This window comes from Prionailurus viverrinus, chromosome C1, assembly GCF_022837055.1.
Source record: "Prionailurus viverrinus isolate Anna chromosome C1, UM_Priviv_1.0, whole genome shotgun sequence".
Lineage (NCBI taxonomy): Eukaryota > Metazoa > Chordata > Mammalia > Carnivora > Felidae > Prionailurus > Prionailurus viverrinus.
In genome coordinates, this window is record NC_062568.1 from 199,538,201 (window position 1) to 199,561,717 (window position 23,517).

Consider the following 23,517-nt stretch of genomic DNA (forward strand, 5'->3'; position numbering starts at 1 on the left):
TATTCATCATAAAGTACTATAACCGAGAGCTCCGTGCGGGCAGGGATTTTTTTTTTTTTTCTTATTCATTGCTGCGTCCCCAGGATCTCACCCCAGCCCTAGAACACAGTAGGCATCTGATCAATAACTGTTAAAGGAATGGATTGGCTTGTTGGTACCAATCAAATCCATCTTCAAAGGACCAACATTTGTCACCCTTAATAAAAGTAATGGCTGATTTATTAAAAGAACTTCTTGAGGGTCCACCACTGGGCTCATGATTTCATTCCATCTGCACAGTGACTCCATTATCCCCATTTTATAGATGAGGAAATCGAGTCTCAGAGTAATGAAATAACTTGCCCAAGGCCACACAGTTTGGAGGCTAACTCCAAAGTTGAAACCCATGTGCTCTCTCATTTTTTTCTTATTACATTTTTTTTAATGCTTTGGAAATTTAAAAAATTCAGATATGTACAAAGGAAAAAAAATCACAAATCTGGATTCCCATTGACCAGAATTTGAACTGACGTCAACATCTTGGTATATTTTCTTCCAATTTTCTTTTTTTCTTTCTCCATCCCCCTTTGTTGAGAACATTCAGAAGACCGTGCTTAGGACCCCAACAACCATTCCTCAAGAAAGGCAGGGTAGAGTTTTACCTTCCTGCCTCTCAAGATGGCGGCAGGTAGGTCTGGGTGTGTTGTGAAAAAGCCAGACAGCAACACCTGCAGGTGCTCCAGAAATGAGTAGAAAGAACTCATGGGGAAGGGGTGACTTACCTGTCCACTTCCTGTGACCCTGGCAATTTGCTTGCCTAGGAAAGAGGAAATCAATGCTCTATTCTTACCAGCCAGTGAGGCTGGTCCCAAGGCCAACTTCCGGGAAGGTTACCCAGAGCCATCAGCCCCCTTTAGAGGGCCAGCCTGGCTCCTTCCCTTATTCAGTCCTCACCTTCCTAACTGTGTGTGTTCACGAGAGAAAGAGAGAGACGAAATTGATAACCAATAGATCAATAAGAGTCCCCTCCTGACCCTCCTCACAACCCCAGAAGGCAGCATGGCACCTCCACCGTGCCCACCTTGCACTCGGTATCCGCCTGGATCACAGTTTATATTTTCGTGCCTTTGACCTGTTTACACCTCTCTTCCTGTCAGACCGGGAGTTAGCTCAAGGGCAGAGACTGCTTCTTATATATCTTTCTCTCTGCAGTATTTGCCATATAAAGGGTATAAATAGAGGCAGCCAAATACCAGCCGTGGGAGAACGGAAAACACACTTGGACTCAGACAGACCTGATTTCAAATTCCAGCTTTGCCACAAATTAGCTGTGTGACTTTGGGCGAGTGGCTTTACCTCTCTGAGCTCCGATTTGCTCATGGATAAGGTGAGGACATAGACTTTAAGTTCGACAAGTGAGGACTAAATGGGTTCATAGATGTTACAGGACCTGGATTCGGGCCTGAGCTTTGCTACAGCCCTGGGGTAAGTCAGTCAACCTCTCTCAAGTCCAGTGCCCTTGTCTATAAGAAGCGGGGGTGGGGGGTACCCACCTCACTGAGCTGCTGAGCACTTTAAATAAAAAAGAGAATCCATGTGATAGTACCAGACACACAGTAGGTCTTCAGAGATACATTTTTACCCTGTCTAGACAAACTCATGCCTTTCTCTTTATACTTTGGAATCTCTCAGCTACAACCATGCAGGTGGATGGCATCCGATGCCCGGAGAGCCCAAAACAAATTCTAGAAATGGCCACTGGCAGTTTGGCCCAGCCCAGCGGGGCCTCCCATCTGGGGGAGCAAGAGCCTACAAACTCAGCTCTCCACACCAAAGGGTGCACGGTTCCACGGTGCCCATTTCCTCTCCCAGCAGAAAACATCCAGGCGTTTCTATAAAGACAAATCGCACTGTCGTCCTAAGAGTTGTGAACAATGATAGAGACAGAGCAAAACATGCACTCCCGAATCGGGATGTTCCGTGATGTCTATAATTAGAAAAGTCACTCAGAACAGGATGGGACCTTGGGAAGGCTGACAGGGAAGAGGTCCAGACTTGGCTGGAATTTTAAAGAGGGACCAGAGGAAAGGAAGGAAGGGATGGGTGGTCCTGTCCCGGAGAGGACAAGGTGGGTTGCAAGGAGGGACGTTGGCCCAGGATGGAATGAAACGCTTTATCGGTTCAGGTGAAGACCGTCATGCTTGAGTGTAATTTGGAAAAAGCCTTGTCTGCCCAGCCCCCGGAAGGGCTGGGGCCCATTTGGCCGATGTCCCCAGGCCTGTGCGAACATCTTCATCAAGTTCTCCGGGCGGCTGTCTCCTCAAGCACACGTGAAAACCCAGGCTCTTCCAGGTGGTGGGTGTTTTCCGACCTTCACTGGATCTTCTGCGGGCCCAAGGACCCGAAGGGGGCAGGTAGCAGCTCCAGGACTGTCCTGACAACATATGTGCCGTCCGGCTTGGTCATGTAGACAGCCCAGTTGGTGCCAAACTGGAAAAGAGGCAAAGCCAGCGTGAGGGAGGCAGCGTGACCGAGGGGCTGGGACTGACCTGGATTGGAGTCTGGCTCCACCTCTGTCTAACGTTCCTCTCTGTGCCTCAGTTTTCTCATCTGTAAAATGGGGAAGGAGCCACCAAGAGAATGTCTGTCGAGCAGTTAGTAGAAGTGCTCGGCACCTTGCTGAAAGGCAACGAGTGATCTGTTCTATGATGAGAGACCCACCCAGGGCTTCAGAGGAACAACATCTAACCCCCAGGGCCAGACCTGCACCTGCTGTGACAAACAACAGCTAAGATCTGCTTCCTTAAAGCACCTTCTCTTCACAAGCACGAGCAGATGCCTGCCTGCCTCACCACACACCAGATATTGCCCACGTGTGATTTCGCTCTCTGCCCTTGGAGGTAGGTGTTATTTTTTTTTTCCTTAAAGTTTATTTATTTATTTTTGAGAGGGAGAGAAAGTGCAAGTGGGGGAGGGGCAGAGAGAGAGAGAGAGAGGGAAAGACGCGGGGCTCGAACCCACGAACTGTGAGATCATGACCTGAGCAGAAGTCAGAAGCTTAAACGACCGGGTTACCCAGGTGCCCCTGGGTAGGTGCTATTACGATTCCCATTTTAGGCTTAGCAGGGCAAAACCAGTAAAGCAAAAATTTTAACCCAAATCTGTCCCCCCACCCCTGGTCTCTCCCACTCCCAGGAGCTACCACCTGCTTGCTGTTTGATCTTGGGCAAATGATTAAACTCCCTGGGGCTCCGTGTCTTGATCTGTGAAATGACTTTGAGAACCGAGGATCGTTATCAGGCAGGAAGACGGCTGTGTGTGATGCAGAGCCCCGAAGTTGGTCTCAACAAACTGGGGCTCAGCCTGGCTGTCGTGTAACCATGGGTGGAAGGCACCTGTACACGGTGCCCAGCACACAGTAGGTGCTCAGTTAATGGAAGCCGTTCTTACTGGTTACTTGGCTGTTCGTGACCGCTCAGCTCTGCAGCTCTACTGTGCTTCTGTCCGAACCACTACATCATTTCCAGGCATATCAGTCTTCGGCGTTTTGTTTTTGTATGTTCGTTTATTCATTTTGACAGAGCGAGCGAGCAGGGGAGGGGTGGAGAGAGAGGGAGACAGAGAATCCCAAGCAGGCTCCGCACTGTCAGCACACAGCCTGACGCAGGGCCCAAACCCACAAAATCGCAGGATCATGAGCTGAGTCGAAACCCAGAGTTGGACACTTAACCGACTGAGCCATCCAGGAACCCCTGGATTTACTTTCTTTTTTTTTTTTTTTTTTTTAATTAATGCTTTAAAGAAGGCAATTTTTCTGCTTGGCAGGTTCTGCCTGAGGATACAGATGAAAGCCGAGCAGTGCGACTCTAAGCGCCAGGTCCCCGGCCCCCGAGCTTCCTCTCTTGTTCCTTGCAATTTGGTTTCAGTTTTGCCTCTCCCTCCTTTCGGCTTTTTCATCCGCCTTCTCTCGTTTGCCAACGTCTACTCTGCCTGGAGAAAACAGCAATGAGCAATTGGACCAAGCTGGGGCCTCGGGAGCCAGGGGGCTGGCATCCTGATGTGGTTTCCTTCCATGGCCTTGGACATGACAAGGTGCTGGGCAGCCATTTCTGCCCCTCTAATCCGCCCCCCTGCCCCCAATATGGCGATGACGTCCATATTGTGAACTCAGTGGCTTTATGGTGGCATTTTCAGCTGAATTTGGGAAGGGAGTTCTGCTAACCGTGTCCGGTTGGCAGGCCTGGCAAGAAGCAGAAAGAACATGGAGATATTTGCATTGTTCGACACATGCTCTGAAAGCCCAAGGCACCAAGGCAAATGAAAGGGGTTGTTACCCCCTCTCTCCCCACCCCCACCTCCCCAGAATTAAACAACTCCAAAGCAGAAGCCCCTGTGAAACAAGCACCATGACATCTCCTCTGTGGCTGAAAAGAATTTGTCTCGTCATAGAACCATAAAGGCAGGGAGGCGGCTGTGAGGAGCATGGACCTTGCGGTCAGCCAGAACTGGCCATGAATGCCAGCTTACCACCATCTGGCTGTGTGTCCTTCAGCAGGTCATTTTACTCCTCTCAGAAGTGGGGGTAACCACCCACACTTCTCTCATAGGCTGGGGTGGAGATTAAGTGAGATGCTGTATTTAGAAGGACCGATGATGTCACATGGAAGCTCACAAGCCTGTGGGATTCTCCAAGACGGTGGCTTTAACCTTTTGGGACTCTGGGGGACACAGACCTCTTTGAGAGTGTGTGAAAGCTGACAACCCACCCCTCCCCAAAATGTACACGCATAAAAAACTTCCACTGAGTCAAGAATAAGAACTCATTGAATCCGTTTTGTTTTGTTTTGTTTTGTTTTGTTTTGTTTTGAGAGGGAAGGAGGGCAGGCAGGGGAGGGTCAGAGGGAGAGAGAGACAGAGGATCTTAAAGCAGCCTCCATGCCCAGCTCGGGGCCAGACGTGGGGCTTGATCTCATGAACTGTGAGATCATGACCTGAGCCCAAATCAAGAGTCAGACGCTTAACCAACTGAGCCAGCCTGGCTCTCATTGAATCTACTTTTCACCATTTTTAAGGGTACAATTCAGTTCCCTTTGCTCTTGGAATACAATATCCCCTCTGTCCCGTGGCCTATAAGGCCCTGCCCCGTCACCCCTACCCTTTACTTGCCGCGTTCTAGCCTCTTTAGCCCTCTTCCAACTTAATCAAACTCACCAAATGTATGAGCATTAAACTTGCTGGTTCCTTTGCCTGGAAATCTCCTCCTGTGGACCTTTGTCTGCCTCGTTCTTTATCTCTCTGCTCAAATGTCATGATCTCATGGTTTGTGAGTTCAAGCCCTGCAGTGGGCTCTCTTCTGTCATTGCAGAGCCTACTTTGGATCCTCTGCCTCCCTCTCTCTCTGCCCCTCCCCTGCTCACACACACACACACACACACACACACACACACACACACACTCTCTCTCTCTCTCTCTCTCTCTCTCTCTCAAAAATTAATTAAAAACATTAAAAAAAAATAAAGTAGTTGTTGGCAAACTATTTTTCCGTAAAGGGTCAGACAGGAAACATTTTAGGTTCGGCAGCCCACAGGGTTTTGTCAGAACTGTTGAGCTCTGCTGTTGCAGGGCCAAAGCAGCTACAGACAAAATATGAAGAAATGGGCGTGGCTGTGTGCCAATAAAACTTTATTTACAAAAGTAAGGGGTGGGGGGCTGGATTTGTCCTGGGCCAATGTTTGTTGATCTCTGACTCCTTTTTCTGCATTCTCTTCTCCACAGCCCTCATCCTTCTCAGAAACTCTGTTTATGTTGCTCCTTATTTGTTGTCTGTCTGCCTCCTGCACTAGACTGGACTATGACGGCAAGGCCTGGCTTGTATTTTCACTGCTGTCTCCCCAGAGCTCGGTCAGGCCTGGCACACAGTAGATACTGACTCAAGTAGCTACTGGATGAAAGAATAATTTCCAGTGATTCACGCAGGCTTGGGACAGCTTAGATGTCAGCCAGCAGGGCAAACAGGACAGCAGCTGTGTGACCTGGCTGGCAGCCTGGCTTTGCTCCCACGGCCTAGAAAGGCAGGGAGGCACCTAGTTTATATTTCCCAGAAAAGAAAGGTGTTTACCTCTCTCATGACTTGCCTACAGGCTCCGCATGGTGAGATAAAATCATCCTGGAGGTCACTGCGGGAAAAAGAGAATCCAACATGGGTCAATCTCTCCTGAGGCATGAGGACAATTACTGAAATGCAGGCCCTGAGTTCTGGCCTGAAGAAGTCAACCCCCGCCAAGCAGTTTCTGATTCACAGACGCATGGTGTCGCAGAGGCTCAGGAGAAACACCAGGTGGCTTTCCACACCTCCAAAGGGGCAAGGCCACGGGCAGGCCCGTTGTTTTCATTAGCGCGTTTGGAAAATGTTTAGTGGGCACTTGCTGTCGCCCACACTCCAGAAACACGAGGGTGAAGAAGAACTGGTCTCTGGGCTTCGGGAGATCGCTCAGCCCGGTGGACAAATAGAGAACTAAATGAGTTACCGTTTTAAACAAAATGCAATAAGAATGCACAGTGAGAGGAGACAATCCCTGCCTGAGGAACAACAGAGAATATTGTGGAGGAGATGGCGTTCGGTGCGGTCCTTGGAGGAAATGCAGAGTTCATAAATCACCGTTAGTGAGCACCTACTGTGTGCCAAGATCTGTGCCAGGCACTCGATATCCATTTCTTTGAATTCCCAGGACAACCTGAGTGTCAGAAGGACCATTTTACCTGCAAGAAAACAGGTTCAGTGAAACTAAGTAACTAACAGAGGTGGTACTCTGAAGGCCCGCCGTTTTTCTGTGCTGCAGGCAAAGGAAATAGTATACGCAAAGGCCCTGTGGCATGAAAAAAACGGTGTGAGTCAAAAGAGAAAAACGGGTTCCTTCGCCTCTCAGAATCGAGGCACCTACAGGCAGTCCTCCAGCTCTGAGCAGGACGAAGGGTGAACTGAACAGTAGGAACCGCCAAGCCTGCCGGAGGACCAGAGGTTACGCCAGCAGCCACCATCGTCCCTGCTCTTCTAGACGCACAGCTCTGTGAGATCTCTGCAAGAACACTGGGCTTAAATTTTAGTTTTTGGTCAGCTCCTCCTTTCGCTAACCGTGTGTGACTTGAACCAAGTCGTTTTTACCCACCCAACGTGCATTTCTTGGCTTGTAAAACAAGAGAAATCATGTCACCTACTTCCCAGGAATGCTAGAAGATAAAATGAAATAAAGGGCAGAAAGCACTCTGTAAACTTTAGAGTGTTCTGCTTCCTTTACACATATAAGCTCTGTCTGAATTTCAGTGCCTTATGATATACAGATTTATTATATATAACTTATATACCATAACTTAAAATTACATATATTAACAATGATTATCCTTTTACTTGATATGTGCCTAGAATGTCCCAGGCATCCAGCGAAACACTGAAATGCAGGATCCCATTTTATTTTTTTTTAAGTTATTATTATTACTTTGTAACTTATTTTGGGAGAAACCAAGACAGCATGAGTGGGGGAGGGTCAGAGAGGGAGAAGAGAGAGAAGACAGAGAATCCCAAGCAGGCTCCGCATCACCAGGGCAGCACCCGATGTGGGGCTTGAACTCATGAAACCACGAGATCGTGACCTGAGCCCAAACCAAGAGTCGGGCGCTTAACGCCCTGACCCGCCCAGACGCCCCCATTACCTCGTTTTAATCGACAAATATTTATTGGCGCTTCGTACCAGGCACTATCAGGGCTGGGGATACAGCAATGAGCAAAATAGACGAAACTCGTTGCACTCAGGAGATTTTCACTAGTGAGAGGAGCCAGACCACAAACCAACCAACCATGTGTCAAGTGGATATGGCCATAGCTGGCATGAACTGCATAAAGCAGCTGAGGGAGGAGAGAGTGATGGGTTGTTATTTTATCCTCATGATGACTCGCTGTCGTATGTGGGATTCCAGTCAAAGAAAGGTTCTGCTCCATGGAAAGGTGGGTCCCCTCTGAGCATGCTCCCAGCTTCAGAACAAAAGCCCACGGGGACGTGAGAGGGTGGGGACCCCTGCCCAGGATGCACACACAGCCAAAGTAACCCTTGTGATTGCCAGGCTCCGGCTCGGGTTTCCATAGGATCTTTGGAGGCTAGACTCTGTGTTATTTTGTTTTACTTCTTTCCATACAGACTGACCATGCCAGACAGGCACGGGAAAGGAAACAAAGACCAATCGGAGAATCTCTGCCTTCAGGGGTCTAGTACTGTCTGGGAGGGGAGATAAAGTCTGCATGTTAGTACTATGACACAGGCAGGCTGTGGTTACGACCGTGGGAGAGGTGCTCTGAGTGAAATTCAACCTCCCTTCCGTGGCCGCTAAGGCCCTATATAATCTGGCCCCTGCCAAGCTCACCACTTCCTTTCTCAATCTTGTGACATGCGTGGCCAGCTTCCCAAAGAACATTTCCCTGGAAAAAGTGACCTGTATTAGGGTCTTCAAGGGGGTGGGGTGAACATGCATTCCAGTGGGAAGTTGGATTTGGCTTAGGCTTCAACCACCAAAAGTCACAAGATATGGCTTCCAGGCAGCGTAGCTCTGAGAGCTGAGAGAGATCCTGACCACGACACTGGCTTACCCTTACCTCACACTGCCCTTCTCTGTGCCGGGCACTGTGCTGAGGACCTTAGGTCCATCGACTCATTTAATCCCCTAACAACCCCATAAGGTAGGGACTATGTAGATACTTTTATTGTCCTCACGTTATAGATGGTGAAAGACGACATGACCTGCCCAAGGTCACAGAGCTACTAAGTGGCAGAACCAGGATTTGAACCCAGGATCTGTGGACCCTGCCTTTGGTAGTCTTCAGCTTGCAAAAGTAGTTAAGGATAAGGTTAAAACAATAGTTTTCTTTTTATTTATTTATTTTTTGAGAGAGAGAGAGCGAGCGAGAGAGAGAGCGAGCCAGAGCATGAGCGGGGGAGGAGCAGAGAGAGGGAGGCACAGAATCGGAAGCAGGCTCCAGGCTCTGAGCTGTCAGCACAGAGCCGGATGCGGGGCTCGAACCCACAAACGGTGAGATCATGACCTGAGCCGAAGTCCGGCGCTTAACCACCTGAGCCGCCCAGGCGTCCCTAAAACAACAGTTTTAATCTGTTGCCTACTCTGGGCCAAGACCTTTACAGAAATCACTTCCCGCATCCTCACAATAGCCCAGTGGGTCAGCATTCCTCTCCTCCTTTCTACAGATGAAAAGCTGAGCTCAGATCCTCAGCGGAGGACAACTGCGGGCAACAGCGGAGCAGGATGTGAAACCAGGTCTTCCTAACCTTGGAGCCAGGGTTTTTAATCATTACTCAACATTCCCTCCTAGAGTAAGAATCAAAAGGCTGAAGGAAGACGCATCCCAGAACGTACTGGGTGCAGCAGGACGCCTACCACCTCTCCTGCCCTGTGCTGTGCTGGGCTTGACAGTTTCCCTGCTTTGTGCTGATTCTGGTCACGCGCTGAGGCCATCCTTATCAGACGCGATGGGCTGGAAACCTCTCCGCTTTGATGGCTATGCTGGGGCCCCCATGGGACAAGCTTAACTCCCCATTAGCAAAAGCCCAGCCTGGGCTCCACACTCTGCATTCTGGAGATCTCAAAGGGGCTCTCTGAAACCGTTCACACCCGTCAGTGTTAACGAGGGAGCTGGCACTCTCCACTCATCTTGTAAACCCCACGCTCTCAATTTAACAAGTCATTAGTGCAATAATGACTACATTTCTGGCTCCGGGATGCTGGTGCAGGCTGAATCCCTGGAGCAGAGCAGTTGGGTGGCTAGAAAAATGCAGGTTTTATGTAAATAAGGAGATTTGCCAACCATCGCTAGCGATGCCCAGTCCTTTTAAAAAGTAGATAATGACCAGGAGAAGGAGCGTTTCATTTAGAACATTCTAAACAGAGCAAGGCCACCGTGCCATTATCCTTTTGTTGACTTTGGCCTCTTTTTCACCCAGAATATCATTATTTTCTTGGATCAGGTTTGGAATTGAGTTACTCTCCCCTCCCCCCTTTTAAATAAAGCGCAATCCACATCCTGAGCTCTGCTCATCTGCACAAAATGTTCCCAGCATGGCCTCATTTATTCCTCCCAAAGCCGAAGGGAAGCCAGGACAGACCTTGGTGACAGGGAGGGCTCTGGGAAGCCGGGACCGACCTTCTCCCTAAGTGCACCTTGCCTTCAGTTACTCAGGAAAATCACCTTCAATAACCTGGTCCGCCTCGGGACCAGACTGAGACAAAGCTATGAAGAAACGGGAGCTTGTTTCTGTCACACGGCCCCTGCTGGCCTTGCGCTGGGTCCCTGCATTTCTGGAGCCTTGCATTTCTGCCAGCAAGGCCCTCTAGCGCCACCACAATGAAGAGGTGCTTCACTCCTAGTACGTAACCCGTGCACCTGGATGTCCTGAAAACCAATACTTGGTCAGTCATGCACCCACTTTCTGGGTGGATGAAACATTTCCCGTGGCATTTTCCCTGCACCGTTAGTTTGCTAAGAAAACTCTCTCACAGTGCAAAGGTACACACAAGAGCAACTCACTACTAAATCGGGAGCGTAACAGGGTCAAATTAGTAAAAGAGCCCACTCACATGCTCAAATCCTGAAGCCACTGAGTCTGGGTCCAGGGCCAACAAGAACTCAGCGAGCATCCTGTGAGGGTCTGCACATGGGAACTTGGATATTTATGTTTGGGGCATGTAGAGAGAGTAGGTTAATGCTATTATTGTTCAGCCAGGACCTGGGCTGGACTCTGATTAGTGTGTGAACTGTAACCCGGGTTTACCTGGCTGTCACCCCACCAGCTTGCATTGGTAGCCTGGTTCTTGGCACTTAGAGGTGGGCAATGCCAAGGGCAGTAGTCAGCTCTCACAGCGAAGGATCCAGGGGCAGCTCAAAGAGAGCAGGGAAGAGTGTTTGATTTCCTGGCACAGCATGGTGCCGTGGAATGAGCCCAGAGTGAGACTCCAGAGATGTAGTTTGGTCTCAGCTTTGCCATGAATTCCCAGGAAAGTTGCTCAACCTCTCTGGGCCTCAGTTTCTTCATCTGTAAAATGGGGGTAGTGGCCAGGGGGTCTATACCAAGTGATTTTCAGGTCCCTCTGGCTTTAGGCTTCTATGCTGCCTTTCTGTTGTATCTTGTCGGCGTTCTGTTGTCTGTACTGTCACTAGAGCAAAAACCCCACCTGCCCTTGAGTTAGAGGTGCCTCGGTTGTTTACCTGCTCTGTAGGCTCACTGAGGGCAGAGTCCATTTTTGACTTAACTCTTTATCCTCGGCACTCTGTCAAGCCCGACGGTGCCTGGCACGCAGGAAGTACAGAATAAATGTGTTGGATGAATGAACGGATGAATGACACACGTGTGGTGAGTGATGGTGGAATAGATGGATGAATACAGCAGCAGCCTGCCTTTCCCACCACTTACCTAGAGATAGCAATTGCCCTGAACTCTCTGTGCCCTTCTGAGATAGCCTTCTGGATGGCGGTTCGCTCCGCACAGACGCCCATTGGGTAGCAGACGTTTTCAATGTTGCACCCTGAGAAGAGAGGAGGGAACCAATGACACTTCCAGAAGAACTACTTCCCATGGCAGGTGTTGAGTAAGAGGCTTACCCCATTCCAACGCGGGGAGGGACCAGTTACTCAGAGTGGGCAGTTTGACAGGAAGTGCTGGGACACTGGTGCCATGGCCCTTCCCAGAACACCCACCCTTGTCACTCACCCAATGCCTCCGTCTTGAAGCACAGCCCGGGAGCAGGGGCAGCAGAGCCAAGCAGATGAACCTAGCCCCATCGCCCCAGCAAACGTCAAGGCCAAGGGAGATACTGAGCCTTAAGATGAGCAGAGCCCCCAGCCCCAGATCTAAGAGACAGAAGGTTCAACGATTGGGCCTGCGCAAAATTTTCGGTGCTGTTGACCAGCTATCAGAGTTCAACCGAGTTCCCCGTGAATTGTGTCGCAAAACGAACTGTCAAAACCAACAAACTAACAAACAAGGAACTCCCAAGCTTTGCAAAAGGTGTCTGTGATTGCACAAGCCTTAGGGCAATCCCAGCCCTCCAATGGGAGGCATGCTGCTAAGGTAGCAGAGTTCACAGCAAGGGATTTCTCCCCAGTGTCCCTTTCAGGAGCGTTCCTGGGGGACAAGGGGCAAAGCCTATTCCCAATGACATAAAACATTGGCATACTCAGATTGGCTGACTAACAAACTCCCCATTTTCAGGGAGGTAAGGCCGTGAACAAATGCCCACAGAAGCTGGGCTTCCTCCTGACTATTGAGATGTGCTCTTTATAGCTTGCCTTTCTCTCTGAGGCAGAGATATTGTTCCCCAGGATGTATTTTCTTCTTCCTTTAAGTAATACGAGTGACCCCCTATTCCAATATGGCTGCTCACATGGCCACTCAGCTACAGAACATATTTCCTAGACTCCTCTGCAGCATGGTATGGCTACGTGACTAAGTTTTGGTCAATGGCATGTGGCCCACAGTGAGGTGGGAAACTTCTGGATCACATTTTTTGTAAAGAGGTTGATTGATTGCCCTTTACTTCCTTTCTTTTACCCTCTACAGGCTGGGATGAGGTGGGACAGCTCTGACCATGTGGTTTATGATCATAGGGATGGAGAAGCCACAAGAGAGAAGGCACTAGGGACCCTGGTCCAACTCATGGATAGAGCAGAGTTGAGATGCCTATTTGTCCTGGCACAACTGCCTACTCTGAGTTGTTATGTGAGAGAAGAGAATTCCGCCATGTTGGACTCACTGTATTTGGGGATTTTTGTTATAGCAGCTTTACCTAGATCTAACTGATAGACAAATTTGGACTCAGAGTGAGATGTGGCTTTAATAAAAAACATCTAAAACACATGGACTTGGGCAATACAGATGTGGCAAGATGGAGAGCTGTTGGCTTTGTTACTCTGTGGCAGATGATTTGATAAAGCCCCACCCTGCAATAACCTGGAGGGCAGATTATGTTACTCATTGCCTACCAATGGGATCTTTCTACCTGACAATGGGAACAGCCCTGTGGCAAAGAGCTGATGAAGGGTGTCACCTTCTCAGTCTATTGTTTCAAGGCTTAAGGCAGTCACCATCAAAAGGACCCAGGGATGGGCCAGGCAGGGAAGCCAGTCAGTAAAAAAAAAAGGGGAGTTGGCAGGTTTAAGAACTATGCCGAGAAAGGATCTTTGGGTGTGGTACTCCAGTTCAGAAATGACTGGAAGCAAACAGACCAGAAGGTTTCTAAGTTTTAGATAGAATTGGCTAGCCAGAGAAGCCAAAAGTCTGCCCTGTTAAACCCTGTGATCGTTCAGTCCCTAAAGAAACTCCTGGGTCCCCCAAACCCTACCATCAGAAGTGAGCTGACAGAGCTGTGTGCCCCCAAGGAGGTCACTCTCTCCAAAACCCACTTCAGATGTGTGGCCAATGACAGGATGATCAGGGAAGAAGCTCCCAGAGGGCAGAGCCTGGGTCCCCAGTGGACAGGGACAAGGGGTTGCCGCCAGGGCAGAAAGGGAAGGCAGAGTGCATGCCAGGGTGGGGAGTCTTCTCACAAGAACTGCCTGGCAAGTTTGATAACTACACAGACTGGTGGCCACCGTGTGTGCCCTGTTCTTCTCCTTTTCCTGCTGGGAAAGTTGGTGACTATTACTCTGTCCTACTCTTTCCTGTTCCCACTCCACACTGAATATTGTGGGAGTGTGAAGTGAGGTGTGGGTGATTACTTTTTAGTTTTGGGGCCAGTAGGCCAGCGGGGCCACATCTACACCTGAGGAAGGAGACCGCTCCGCCTCGAGATCCTGCTCTTAGAGCTGGATGCAGTGACTGAGTGGGACTTTGGGCTGCCTCCCTTAGGAAGGTGGTAAGTGGGTTCCACGTGTGGAAGGATGTACACAGATACTTACAGGCCACAGCCAGTTCTGTGGCAAAGACTAACTGTTCCCAAGGTTCGCTCTCCCACTAGAAGCCACTGGAGTTGACTGGGGCACATGACTACCCAGCCGGCGACCACATTTCCCGGCCTCCCTGGCAACTTCGTGTAGCCTTGTAGTTTTAGCCAACAAGATATGAATGGCAGTAACGGGTACAACTTCCAGATGACATTTTTGTGGGGACAATGCTTGCTCCCCCGCTTCATCTTTCCCTTTCCCACGCTCTGGAACATGGATGTGCCAGTTTTGAACACGTGGATGTGGACACCATCTAAGGATGGCAGGACATCAAGACAGAAGGAATTTGATCGCCTGAACAACTGTGTGGAACACAGCAGAGCAGAACAGTCCGTATGCCCAGCACTGCAGCCCACCCCCTGGCCTGTTAGATGAAAGAAGTTAGGCAGCCATCGTGTTCCAGTCACTGTGTATATTTTGTTTCATCACCTGCGACTGTTCCTTACCTATGGCACTCCCTTTTTCTAAGTGATTATGCAGGATTTTGTTTCTCCTGAATTCACCAAATTTGGAAATTGTTTGGTCCTTATCTCCTCATATATTTTGCCCACAGAATTTTCTGTCCTTGCATTATTTACATGGATGTTCTTTGGAGGGGTTCGATTAATCATTTGCTCCATTAAACATCATCATGGTTCTCAGGATCGCAGGTATTCATGTCCAACTGATGGCGAGGAATGGATGTCACTAGAGGGCCTGCCCCACCCTGCCATCCCCTGGGCTGGGTACCTCTGCTGCAAGTGTCTTGCTAGGACAGGATAAATGTGTTCACTAACAGTGGCACATGGACTGGCTGTGGGGTGTTAGGTGGGAACAGGTTTGGAATTCCACTTTTGGGAAGAAGGACGGGTGTCCCTACTGGGCACCAGAGGGTAGATGACAGCGAGCATCTATTGTTTCCGCAACGTAGCACCTTTCTCCTTCCCCGCCCCAGGGGAACGGCCCTCACCTATGTTCTCAACGGGTCTTACAGATGGGAGCGGCCATCTTTTTCTCGCGTGACTTTTTTTTATTGGTCTAAGGTTGCGTGCCTGACCCGCGCTGGGCCAATCAGAGTTGAGCACCAAACTCACTGGGCCAATCAGAGCCGGGCACCTTACCCACACTGAGCCAGTCAGAATTCTCTGTGCCGGAACTTCTGTTTCTCTCGCAGACCGAGTGGGCTTGAGACCTGCTCGTGGCCTGGTTTCCATTCATTACGGAGACCATTAGGAGACAATGAAATGGACACACTAAAGAATGGATGAAAGATGAGATGAGAGAGACTGGAAAAGGGTCTGGCTTGGCGCAGTTGCCCCCGAAGGCCCGGCTACGCGCCAGCTCTTCCCCAACTTTTAGGAGCCAATACTCCCTCCTTTTGTCTAAACTAGTTAGCGGGCGGGTCTGTTGTTTACAACCACACAGATGTCAGTTAATACAGCTGGGAGACGGGACCAAGAGCGATCAGGGAGTTGCAACCCTGAAAGTAATGATTGAGACATTCATTGAACGCCACATGTTTTTGACTTCCACCAAGCTCTGTTCACATTCCTATATGAGTCACGATAGCCAGGATAACCGGCCCTCTCTCAGGGTCAACGGAAGTTAAATGAATAAATGAATACGCCTCTTTTGCTCCCCACCGAGTCTCCCCGGCCAGGTTCCTTGATGCCTGCCTGAAATGACTTCCTTTAAACATGCCCTTGCCTGCCCTGGCCCACTGTTGCTGACTTTGGCCTGGCTGCATTTGACTTCTGCCTCTCCCAGAGTAAGATCCTTGCTAACTTTGTCCCGCCACTTCATTCCCTGTCTTGGCAACCATCCCAGCCCTGCCTTGTCCCTCAGCGACACTTTCCCCGTTAAGCGGGATTCACATAAATCTTGGGTTTCACAGAAGGCTAGTCCCTCAGGACAATTGCCTGTGGCTGCATTTGAAATTCAGAGTGGCCTCATCGAGAGAAATTTCCCTTAACTGTGTCTAAAAATTTCAAAGGGCCAGAGCCCACTCACCCACCCCACTGCCCAAACAGAGCTTTGCAGAAAGAGCCCCTGGGTTCTCTTCGGCCCCTGGGACCCTTTGCCCCACTGGCCCTGAGAATTTGGGCAAGAGACTAAAACCGCCTCAAGACTCAGTATCCTCATTTGTAAAATGAAAGCGATGGCGCCTTCCTCGGAGAACTCGCGCGAGGAGGAGTTGAGACCACCCACGTAAGGCAATTAGCACAAAGCGTGGCGGCGCAGACTGAGCGCTCGGCAGTGGCCCAGCTGCTGCTATTAATGGCACAAAAGTCCAGCTTTTTGGACTTTCTAGGCCTGTGTGGCTGAGCTTCTACTCCTGCTGGATAAGGTGTGACAGTGGCCCTGCCTCTGTCCTTCAGGCACTTTGAAATCCTTTCCACGACGACAAGGTCCTACCTAATCTGGTGCCAACCTGCCTACCTCCTAGACTTCATCTCCTTTTGCCCTTGAGGCCTGCCGGCCTTCCAGCTGTTCTCCAAGGATGCCAAGCGCCCTCCTGAAACATGGCATTTGCTCCGGCTGTTCCCACTGCCTGGAACTCTTTTCCCCTACATGCCTATGGTTCACCCTACTCCTGTCTCTGCTCAAATGTCCCCTCTTCAGAGAGGCCTGCCATGGTCATCCTGTCTCAGAGTGCCTCCTCCCTTCATGGCCTCCTACCCTCTCGGTCCATTTCTCCTGCTTTAATTTCATCACAGCCCTTGACACTTTCCTGAAATGAACGTCTTTATTGCCTAATTCTGAGGTCACAGTGTAAACCTCCTGAGGGCGGGGGCTCCTGGGTTGCAGAATGCCCAGGGCCTGGAACAATGAGGCCCGTGAGACTCTCTCCGCACTTCAATGACTGTGATTTCCCACTGGGGTGCTAGACCTCTAAGGTGCAAAGTTCTAATTTCATGTGGGGCCTCCAGCAAGTTCAAGTGGAGTTTCCTCCTCTTGTTCAAAAAGAGAAAAAGAAAAAATGGGAAGAAAGGCCTCGGCCGTGTACTCTGATCGAGAAAGGCCAGACAAGGTCGTTTTGCTTCCCTCGCGCAGAAAACAGGCTGTCGTCTAGCCAGGCAAAGCAACGCCACTGCCAGTGTGGCCTTCGCTTACTCCGAAACACACGTGCGAGACGGGCTGGTATGATGCCAAGTTAGGAATCCACAACTGTAAGATTGGACCAAATAACACCAGGGTGATAGGGCTGTCATTACTGCTTTCTTTTCTTTTCTTTCATTGTTTTTCTTTTATCTGCCTGGCACTCCGTGGAACACTTCTATCTGTATCGTGTCGTTGACCCTTTTAACAACCCTGTAGGGCAGAGGCTGTTATAACCCCATTTTAGAGAAGGTAAAGGCTGAGGTTGCTGGCAGGGAGCCTGGACTCACATCCTGACCTGTCAGATACAAAGGGCTGTCCTTTTTCTCTATGGCAGTTCAGCGAGGACATGTTTTAGAGTGGGTCTGGCGCTTAAGGCGGGGCGAGGGTCAGATGTGATCAAGCCATTAGCAAGGAAAGAAGTTCCAAAGAGGGGATTTGGGCCTGGCCACCCAGAGAAAAGAGCAGTGCTTCTGAGCACCCTCTCTCTTGAGGGACCTAAATACAGTTAAAGCGGTCCTTGTCACACACAGCGGGCGTCAGCATCTTCTGGACAGCTTCTTAAAAGAGGTTTCTCAGAGGCACGTGGGTGGCTCAATTGGCTAGGCATCTGACTCTTGGTTTCTGTTCATGGGATTGAGCCCTGCATCGGGCTCCAAGCTGACAGTGTGGATCCTGCTTGGGATTCTCTCTCTCTCTCTCTCTCTCTCTCTCTCAAAAGAAAAAATTTTTTTTCAACCTTCCTCTTTCCTCCTGGAGTTTCTGCTTCAGTAGGTCTGGGTCAGATCCCAAGAATTCACATTTCCAGCAAGGTCCCAGGAGGTGCTGAGGCTACAGGTCTGGGACCGTATTTGAGAATCACTGAACCAGAAAAATGTCACATCCACGGGCTTGAAGCAATACTACACTCTTTCCACATTCCCACCTCCCAGCCCACTGCACAGGCAACACACAGTATCATATATGAATTATATTCGAGCTCAACTACAGAGCCAGGGGTTTTAGTGAAGCTCCTCTTCGTAATCAGCTGTTTTTGAGTGACAGTGGAGAGGACCAATGGATGAGCTGGGAAGACAGGTGTGGTGGGTGTGAGGAGGGCTGTACGGACAGGAAGCCAGTTAGAGACACCTGCTTTGACTTACCAGGAAGTGCTATGAGGGGTCAGGGGTGGGGAGGGTGCTTGGAGAGCAGTCCTGGAGGAGAAGGGGAGGCCAGGGGCTGGCCTAAGGGAAGGTGATGAAGGACCAGATTTAAAGGTTAAAGCCCAGACAAGCTGGATTCAGCGATTGACCAGGACATCTTTAAGAATCTTTTTAGAAATGCAGCTTGTTCCTCTCAGAATTCATGACAGCTGATCCAGTAAAGTGGCTTTTCCGCTAAATGGTGAAGGGGCGTATAGAGTGTGAAGCTCCTCCAGGGAGGAGTGAGGGAGATAGACCAGTGTCCCAAGGACAAACTCGCCCATCCCTTGGGGGGGTGCCAGGAAAGAGTGGTCTCCATGACTCTCCTCTGCCACCTCCTATCTGGCATTGTGCAGACACTGGCTGCCCCTGCCAACCCCCTGCTGCCCCATCTCTTCTGTGTCCCCACCCCCCTCTCCCTCTGTAGCTCTGCCTCCCCCCGTGGGCTCCTCCTCTCCCCACAGCTCTCCCACAGCAACCACAGAAGGTAACTGTTGGGATCGATCACCCTCCCGGTGGCCCAACCCCGGGAGGGCACAAGGCCCTGGTCAGTCAGCATCGAGGGGAAAGGACCATTATTACAAGATCATGACAACAAGGCTGTCAGATTTGTTTTTGAATTGAATGAGACACCGGTGGCCTCTGAGGAGGGAAACTCCACACGGGCTGGGCTTTGGTGCAGCTGGAGAAAGTCACGAGCTGGGCAGACCCGTCCCACGATCAACTACAAACTCACAGCATCTAAATCCAGCTGTACCTTCTCTGCCTCCCAATTGTCTCTAATCCCTCCCCCCCCACCATGTGCCCTGTCAGGTTTCCTCTGACTGTTCTAGGTCCCCCCCTCTCCAGGCCCTGCCTTACTACCATCTGCCCTCCCTTTCCATCTACAGAAGGAGATCCAGGGATTCTGGCTAAATGCCCTCCAATTGTCCCCCTCTCTCAGCACACTTTCTCTGTCCCTGTCTGCATGTGCACCCTGTGGCAATGGGGCGGCAGAAAGAGCACGACCTCAGTTGTCTCATTCGTAGAGGGTGCCTTGGGCTTTTGCTCCAGCAGTTCCACACTCCTTCTTGTGGTAACAGACCCACCCAGCCCCCACTGGGAAGGGATGTGCTGCTGGGCCAATCACACTACTCTATCATGACAACAGTGATTGGCCCAGGGATGTGCATGTGGTTGGAGATGGACCCATCAAAGCTCTTCCCTGGAGTTTTTCCATCTCCAGCTAGTGAAGGAGAGTTCTTTCTTTCTTTTTCTTTTTCTTTCCTTCTTTCTTTCCTTCTTTCTTTCCTCTTTCTTTTCTTTCTTTCTTTCTTTCTTTCTTTCTTTCTTTCTTTCTTTCTTTCTTTCCTTTCTCTCTCTCTCTCTCTTTCTTTCTTTTTTTAAATAGGGAATTTGATTTTTAAAACAAAATTTAATGTTTGGGGTGCCTGGGTGGCTTGGTCGGTTAAGCGTCCAACTTCAGCTCAGGTCATGATCTCACAGTCTGTGAGTTCGAGCCCCGCGTCGGGCTCTGTGCTGACAGCTCAGAGCCTGCAGCCTGTTTCAGATTCTGTGTCTTCCTCTGTCTCTGCCCCTCCCCTGTTCATGCTCTGTCCCTCTCTGTCTCAAAAATAAATAAATGTTTAAAAAAAATTTTAAAAATTTTAATTTTTATTTTTGAGAGAGAGAGAGAGAGAGAGAGAGAGACAAAGTGGGGGAGGGGCAGAGAGAGAGACACACACACAGAATCCAAAGAAGGCTCCAGGCTCCGAGCTGTCAGCACAGAGCCCAACGCAGGGCTCGAACTCACGAACTGTGAGATCATGACCTGAGCCACAGTTGGATGCTTAACTGACTGAGCCACCCAGGCACCCTGAGGAGAGTTCTTTCCTCTCTGCTTTTGAGGCTGTAAAAGAATATGGACCAGAGGCTGCCTGCACTCATGTCCCCTGATGCCTGGAGAAAGCCCACCTACAGGATAAGAGAAAGAAGCAAGCACCCAGGAAGATAAAGAAGGACATGGTGACATCGGAGTTCCTGGATCCAACTGTCCTGGAGATACCATCTACTCTTGCCCATAACGGTTCTGCTTGGTTTCTGTCACTTACAACACGTGACACGCATCGTCTCCCTTCATGTGGTGGCTGTGAGATTACAAGAGATCTTCCACACCAAGTGCTTAGTGAATGATCAGTGTGTTGTAGGTATTACTACTGCCGTCGGTCCCTGCCCGTGGTGTCCTCAGCACCACCCAGCTCTGCCTCCAGCTCCCACCTTGGTCAGTGCCTCCTCATGCCCCTGGTCTACCTAGCTGAAACTCTAGAACCATATTCCTTTCCTTCATTCTACACTGCTCATCCCGAGCCCGGTCCATTTGTCCCAGACGGTTTTCCTCAGGTCTTTCCTTCCTCCTTGTTCCAATGGCCACTGCCCCAGCCTGAGTCATTCATTCGCACACTCAACAAACCTCAACGGAGGACGTGTTACAGGCTGGGCAATGCGCTGGTCCTGTGGACGATCAGCAAATAAGACAGACATCCTCCCCCTGACACTCTCTCCTCTGTCTTGGTCCTCCTTGAGTACCTGTCAGACCAACTGTCCTTGAACTCTCTACTTTCATGTTACTCTTCTTCTTCTTAACATCCCTGGTTCCCTACTTCCTACCTCATCAAATCTCAGTGGCAATGCTTGGCCTTCACAAGTCATCCAGAAGCTGCCTCCAAATAGTAATGATAGAACAATACCTTTAACAGAAGGAGAAGCAGCCACTGCGGCAGAAACTGGGCTAGTCACTTTACAGGCATCGACTTGCTTAAAGCCTCACAACCTGAGGTTCCAGGGCTGATGATAACAGGCACCAGCCATCGGGGAGGACCCTGGTGCCGTGCTGGGCTAGGCAAAGCAGCTCTGTTCAGAGCCATCCAGAAAGGTGGGCACACCGTCTTCGGCTCGACAAATGCGTAAGGCACATTTGGGTGAAGGGTGTTGCCTGGCATCCCTCAGCTGATAAAGAGCAGCACCAGGATTCAAACCCAGCAGCCCCTAATCCAGGGCCTTCGCCCCACCCCAGGGGGCATCCCTAAATCCCCACTGCACAACCAGGTTCCTTCCCGCAACTTAAATAGGCCACACTCCTGCTCACCTCATTCAACCACTCCTGCAGTCATCGGTCGAGGCCTCCCTTTTGAACCATGACCTGTGTAAGAGGAGGGACCTCCATAGGGGGAGAGACGGTGTCATTTCTGCTCATGGCGCTATCCCCGGGGCCTGGCCCACACATTACCTAGCACATCACGGTACACAGCAAATATTTGCTGAATGAATGAATCCATGCAAAGAGGCACTGGAAAGAACCAACGGCTGATTCGATGTTTAAGACCCTGGAGCCACGGGGCAGTGTGGGCTGCAGTGTTGTTTGTGGTGGTGGTTAATGTTTAATACTCATCTGAGCCACCGGGCCAGGCCTGAATTCGCACTAGACACATGGAGAGTCTGGATTCCCTACAGAGTAGCCACCTTGGCGTCAGGGGAACTCCGGATTAGAATCCCAGCTCTGTGATCTCGGGCGTTTAGCTCCTGTGAGCCTCAGTTCCGTTCTCTGCGATTGCCGGGTTGTGTCAATGGAGAGCATTCCTCACCACCCTTTCACGTAGGGACTCAAGGTTACTTCTCCTGCTCAAAGATGTTTGAGATTCAGGTAACTCGTGAAACCGGGAAGAACCTCAAAGGTGAGAGATAACTGGAACAGCAAGGAGAGCCCAGAGGGGGGGACTGTACAAGGGGAGGCGGGGGCTCGCAGCTAGGCTCACAGCTGAGTGGCGGTGGGGGTGAGTGGCCCACAAGTGGCCTCAGGCTGCTGGAGGTTACCCATTAGAGGCACACATGTGAGCTTCTTTTCCTTTAAATAGCTGCTGCTGTCAGGCAGAGGCAGATTCTGGGCAGCAGGGCTGGGTGTCCCCGTCTGCCCACTGTGCCAATTCTCATCTGCCCCCAGAGTGGAGGGGAGGGGCATGGCTTCCCTGCCACTTCCTCACCACGGTGCCCCGCTCTTTTGAATGAAAATGCCTCCCAGCTTAGCGAAAACAAGTCTGAACTTTTGTTCGAGCGAGCTTTCTCTATAAAACCAACAAACCAAAGAAAAGGAGCTTAGGAACAGATTAGTGCTGACTCCAATTCCCACCCTCCCCAGGCCAGCACTAATCGCTGGTCACCCAAACTTCGCCTGGCCTCCTTGCTTCCTCCAAGGCCCTCTGCAAGCCCTGAAGTCCACTAACAAGTCACCGGCTGTTGGCCTCGGTTCCTCATTTTCTTTCCTAGCGCAGCAGGTGACGCGAAGAAAGCAGGGTCTGGGGGATCTCAGCCCTGGGTTCCACGCCCAGTGCCCCGTGCGACCTTGACCAAGTCGTGTCACCTCTCTGGTCCTCAGTTTCTTCATTGAAAAGTGGGCATAACACGGAGGTCAGTGGGTGCGCGGGGAAGCCTTAGGAGGGCGCCACAAAGACGGCGGGGGGGGGGGGTGGGTGTGTGTGTGTGTGTGTGTGTGTGTGTGTGTCTCTCAGAAAGTATCAACTCTCTCCCCCCTCCCCCCAGCACTGAGTTATGGCCTCCCCTTCCAACTTCCCTCCCCGTCCCACCTCTGGCTTCCCAGTCTTCTAAGAATTGGACGTCGCTGCATCCGAGCAGCACCTGCGTTCCCCACGGTCCGGGACAGCAGGCAGGGCAGGGGCGAGTGGCAGCGTCACTGGGAGCGGCCAGTGCTGCCCTCTGCTCTGCGGGCTCCCGCCCGTCCTCTTGCGACCACCTGCCCGGGCTGCGGCCGAGGGGGGATCGGGGCGCCGTCCTTACCGGAGAAGATCCTCCCGTCCCGAGTGAGGAGCGCGGCGCCCACGGGGAAGTGACTGTAGGGACAGTAAGCGGACTTCTTGGCCTCCCGGCAGGAGAGCAGCAGCCGCTGGACGAGCTCGGGCTCCAGGGCGCAGGCGGGACGCTCCTGGGCCATGTCTGTGCCCCAGGGCGGCGGAGGCGCAGAAGTCAGGCCCCTGCCAGCGGGCCAGGCCCGCGCGACGCTGGCTCCTCCCCCCGCGGCGCGCGTCCCTGCGGGGCGCTGGGCGGGGCCTGGAGAGGGACCTCCCGCCCCACCCCCAGCTCCCAGCCCCCTTCCCGCCCCGCAGGTCCGGGTCCCAGAGTGTGGTGGGCGGCCCAGCGTGAAGAATGCGACCGTGCCCCCGCGGGCTCCCCCTCTCCCCCTGGGGACCACTCTCACTGCTGACGCACTGAGGGGCCAGTGGGACGGGACATGGG

The 23,517-nt window shown here is 51.2% G+C and overlaps 1 protein-coding gene across 1 annotated transcript; it reads right to left on the reverse strand.

Annotated features, from left to right (window-relative positions):
- Positions 1-23,281, reverse strand: CDA (cytidine deaminase). Its single transcript, XM_047873775.1, has 4 exons — positions 23,062-23,281; positions 11,448-11,559; positions 6,098-6,155; positions 1-2,469 (listed from the first exon to the last, which is right to left on the reverse strand). The coding sequence occupies exons 1-4, from the start codon at positions 23,213-23,215 to the stop codon at positions 2,353-2,355; spliced, it is 441 nt and encodes a 146-aa protein (XP_047729731.1). The 5' UTR covers positions 23,216-23,281; the 3' UTR covers positions 1-2,352.
- Positions 23,282-23,517: the final 236 nt, after the last annotated feature.

Coding starts and splice junctions, on each gene's coding strand:
- CDA (XM_047873775.1), bottom strand. CDS start 23,215: ATGGCCCAGGAGCGTCCCGCCTGCGCCCTGGAGCCCGAGCTCGTCCAG. Junction 6,156..11,447: donor AGGGCAATTGCTATCTCTAG/GTAAGTGGTGGG, acceptor TTTTTCCCGCAG/TGACCTCCAGGATGATTTTA. Junction 2,470..6,097: donor GTAGGCAAGTCATGAGAGAG/GTAAACACCTTT, acceptor CCTCTTTTCCAG/TTTGGCACCAACTGGGCTGT.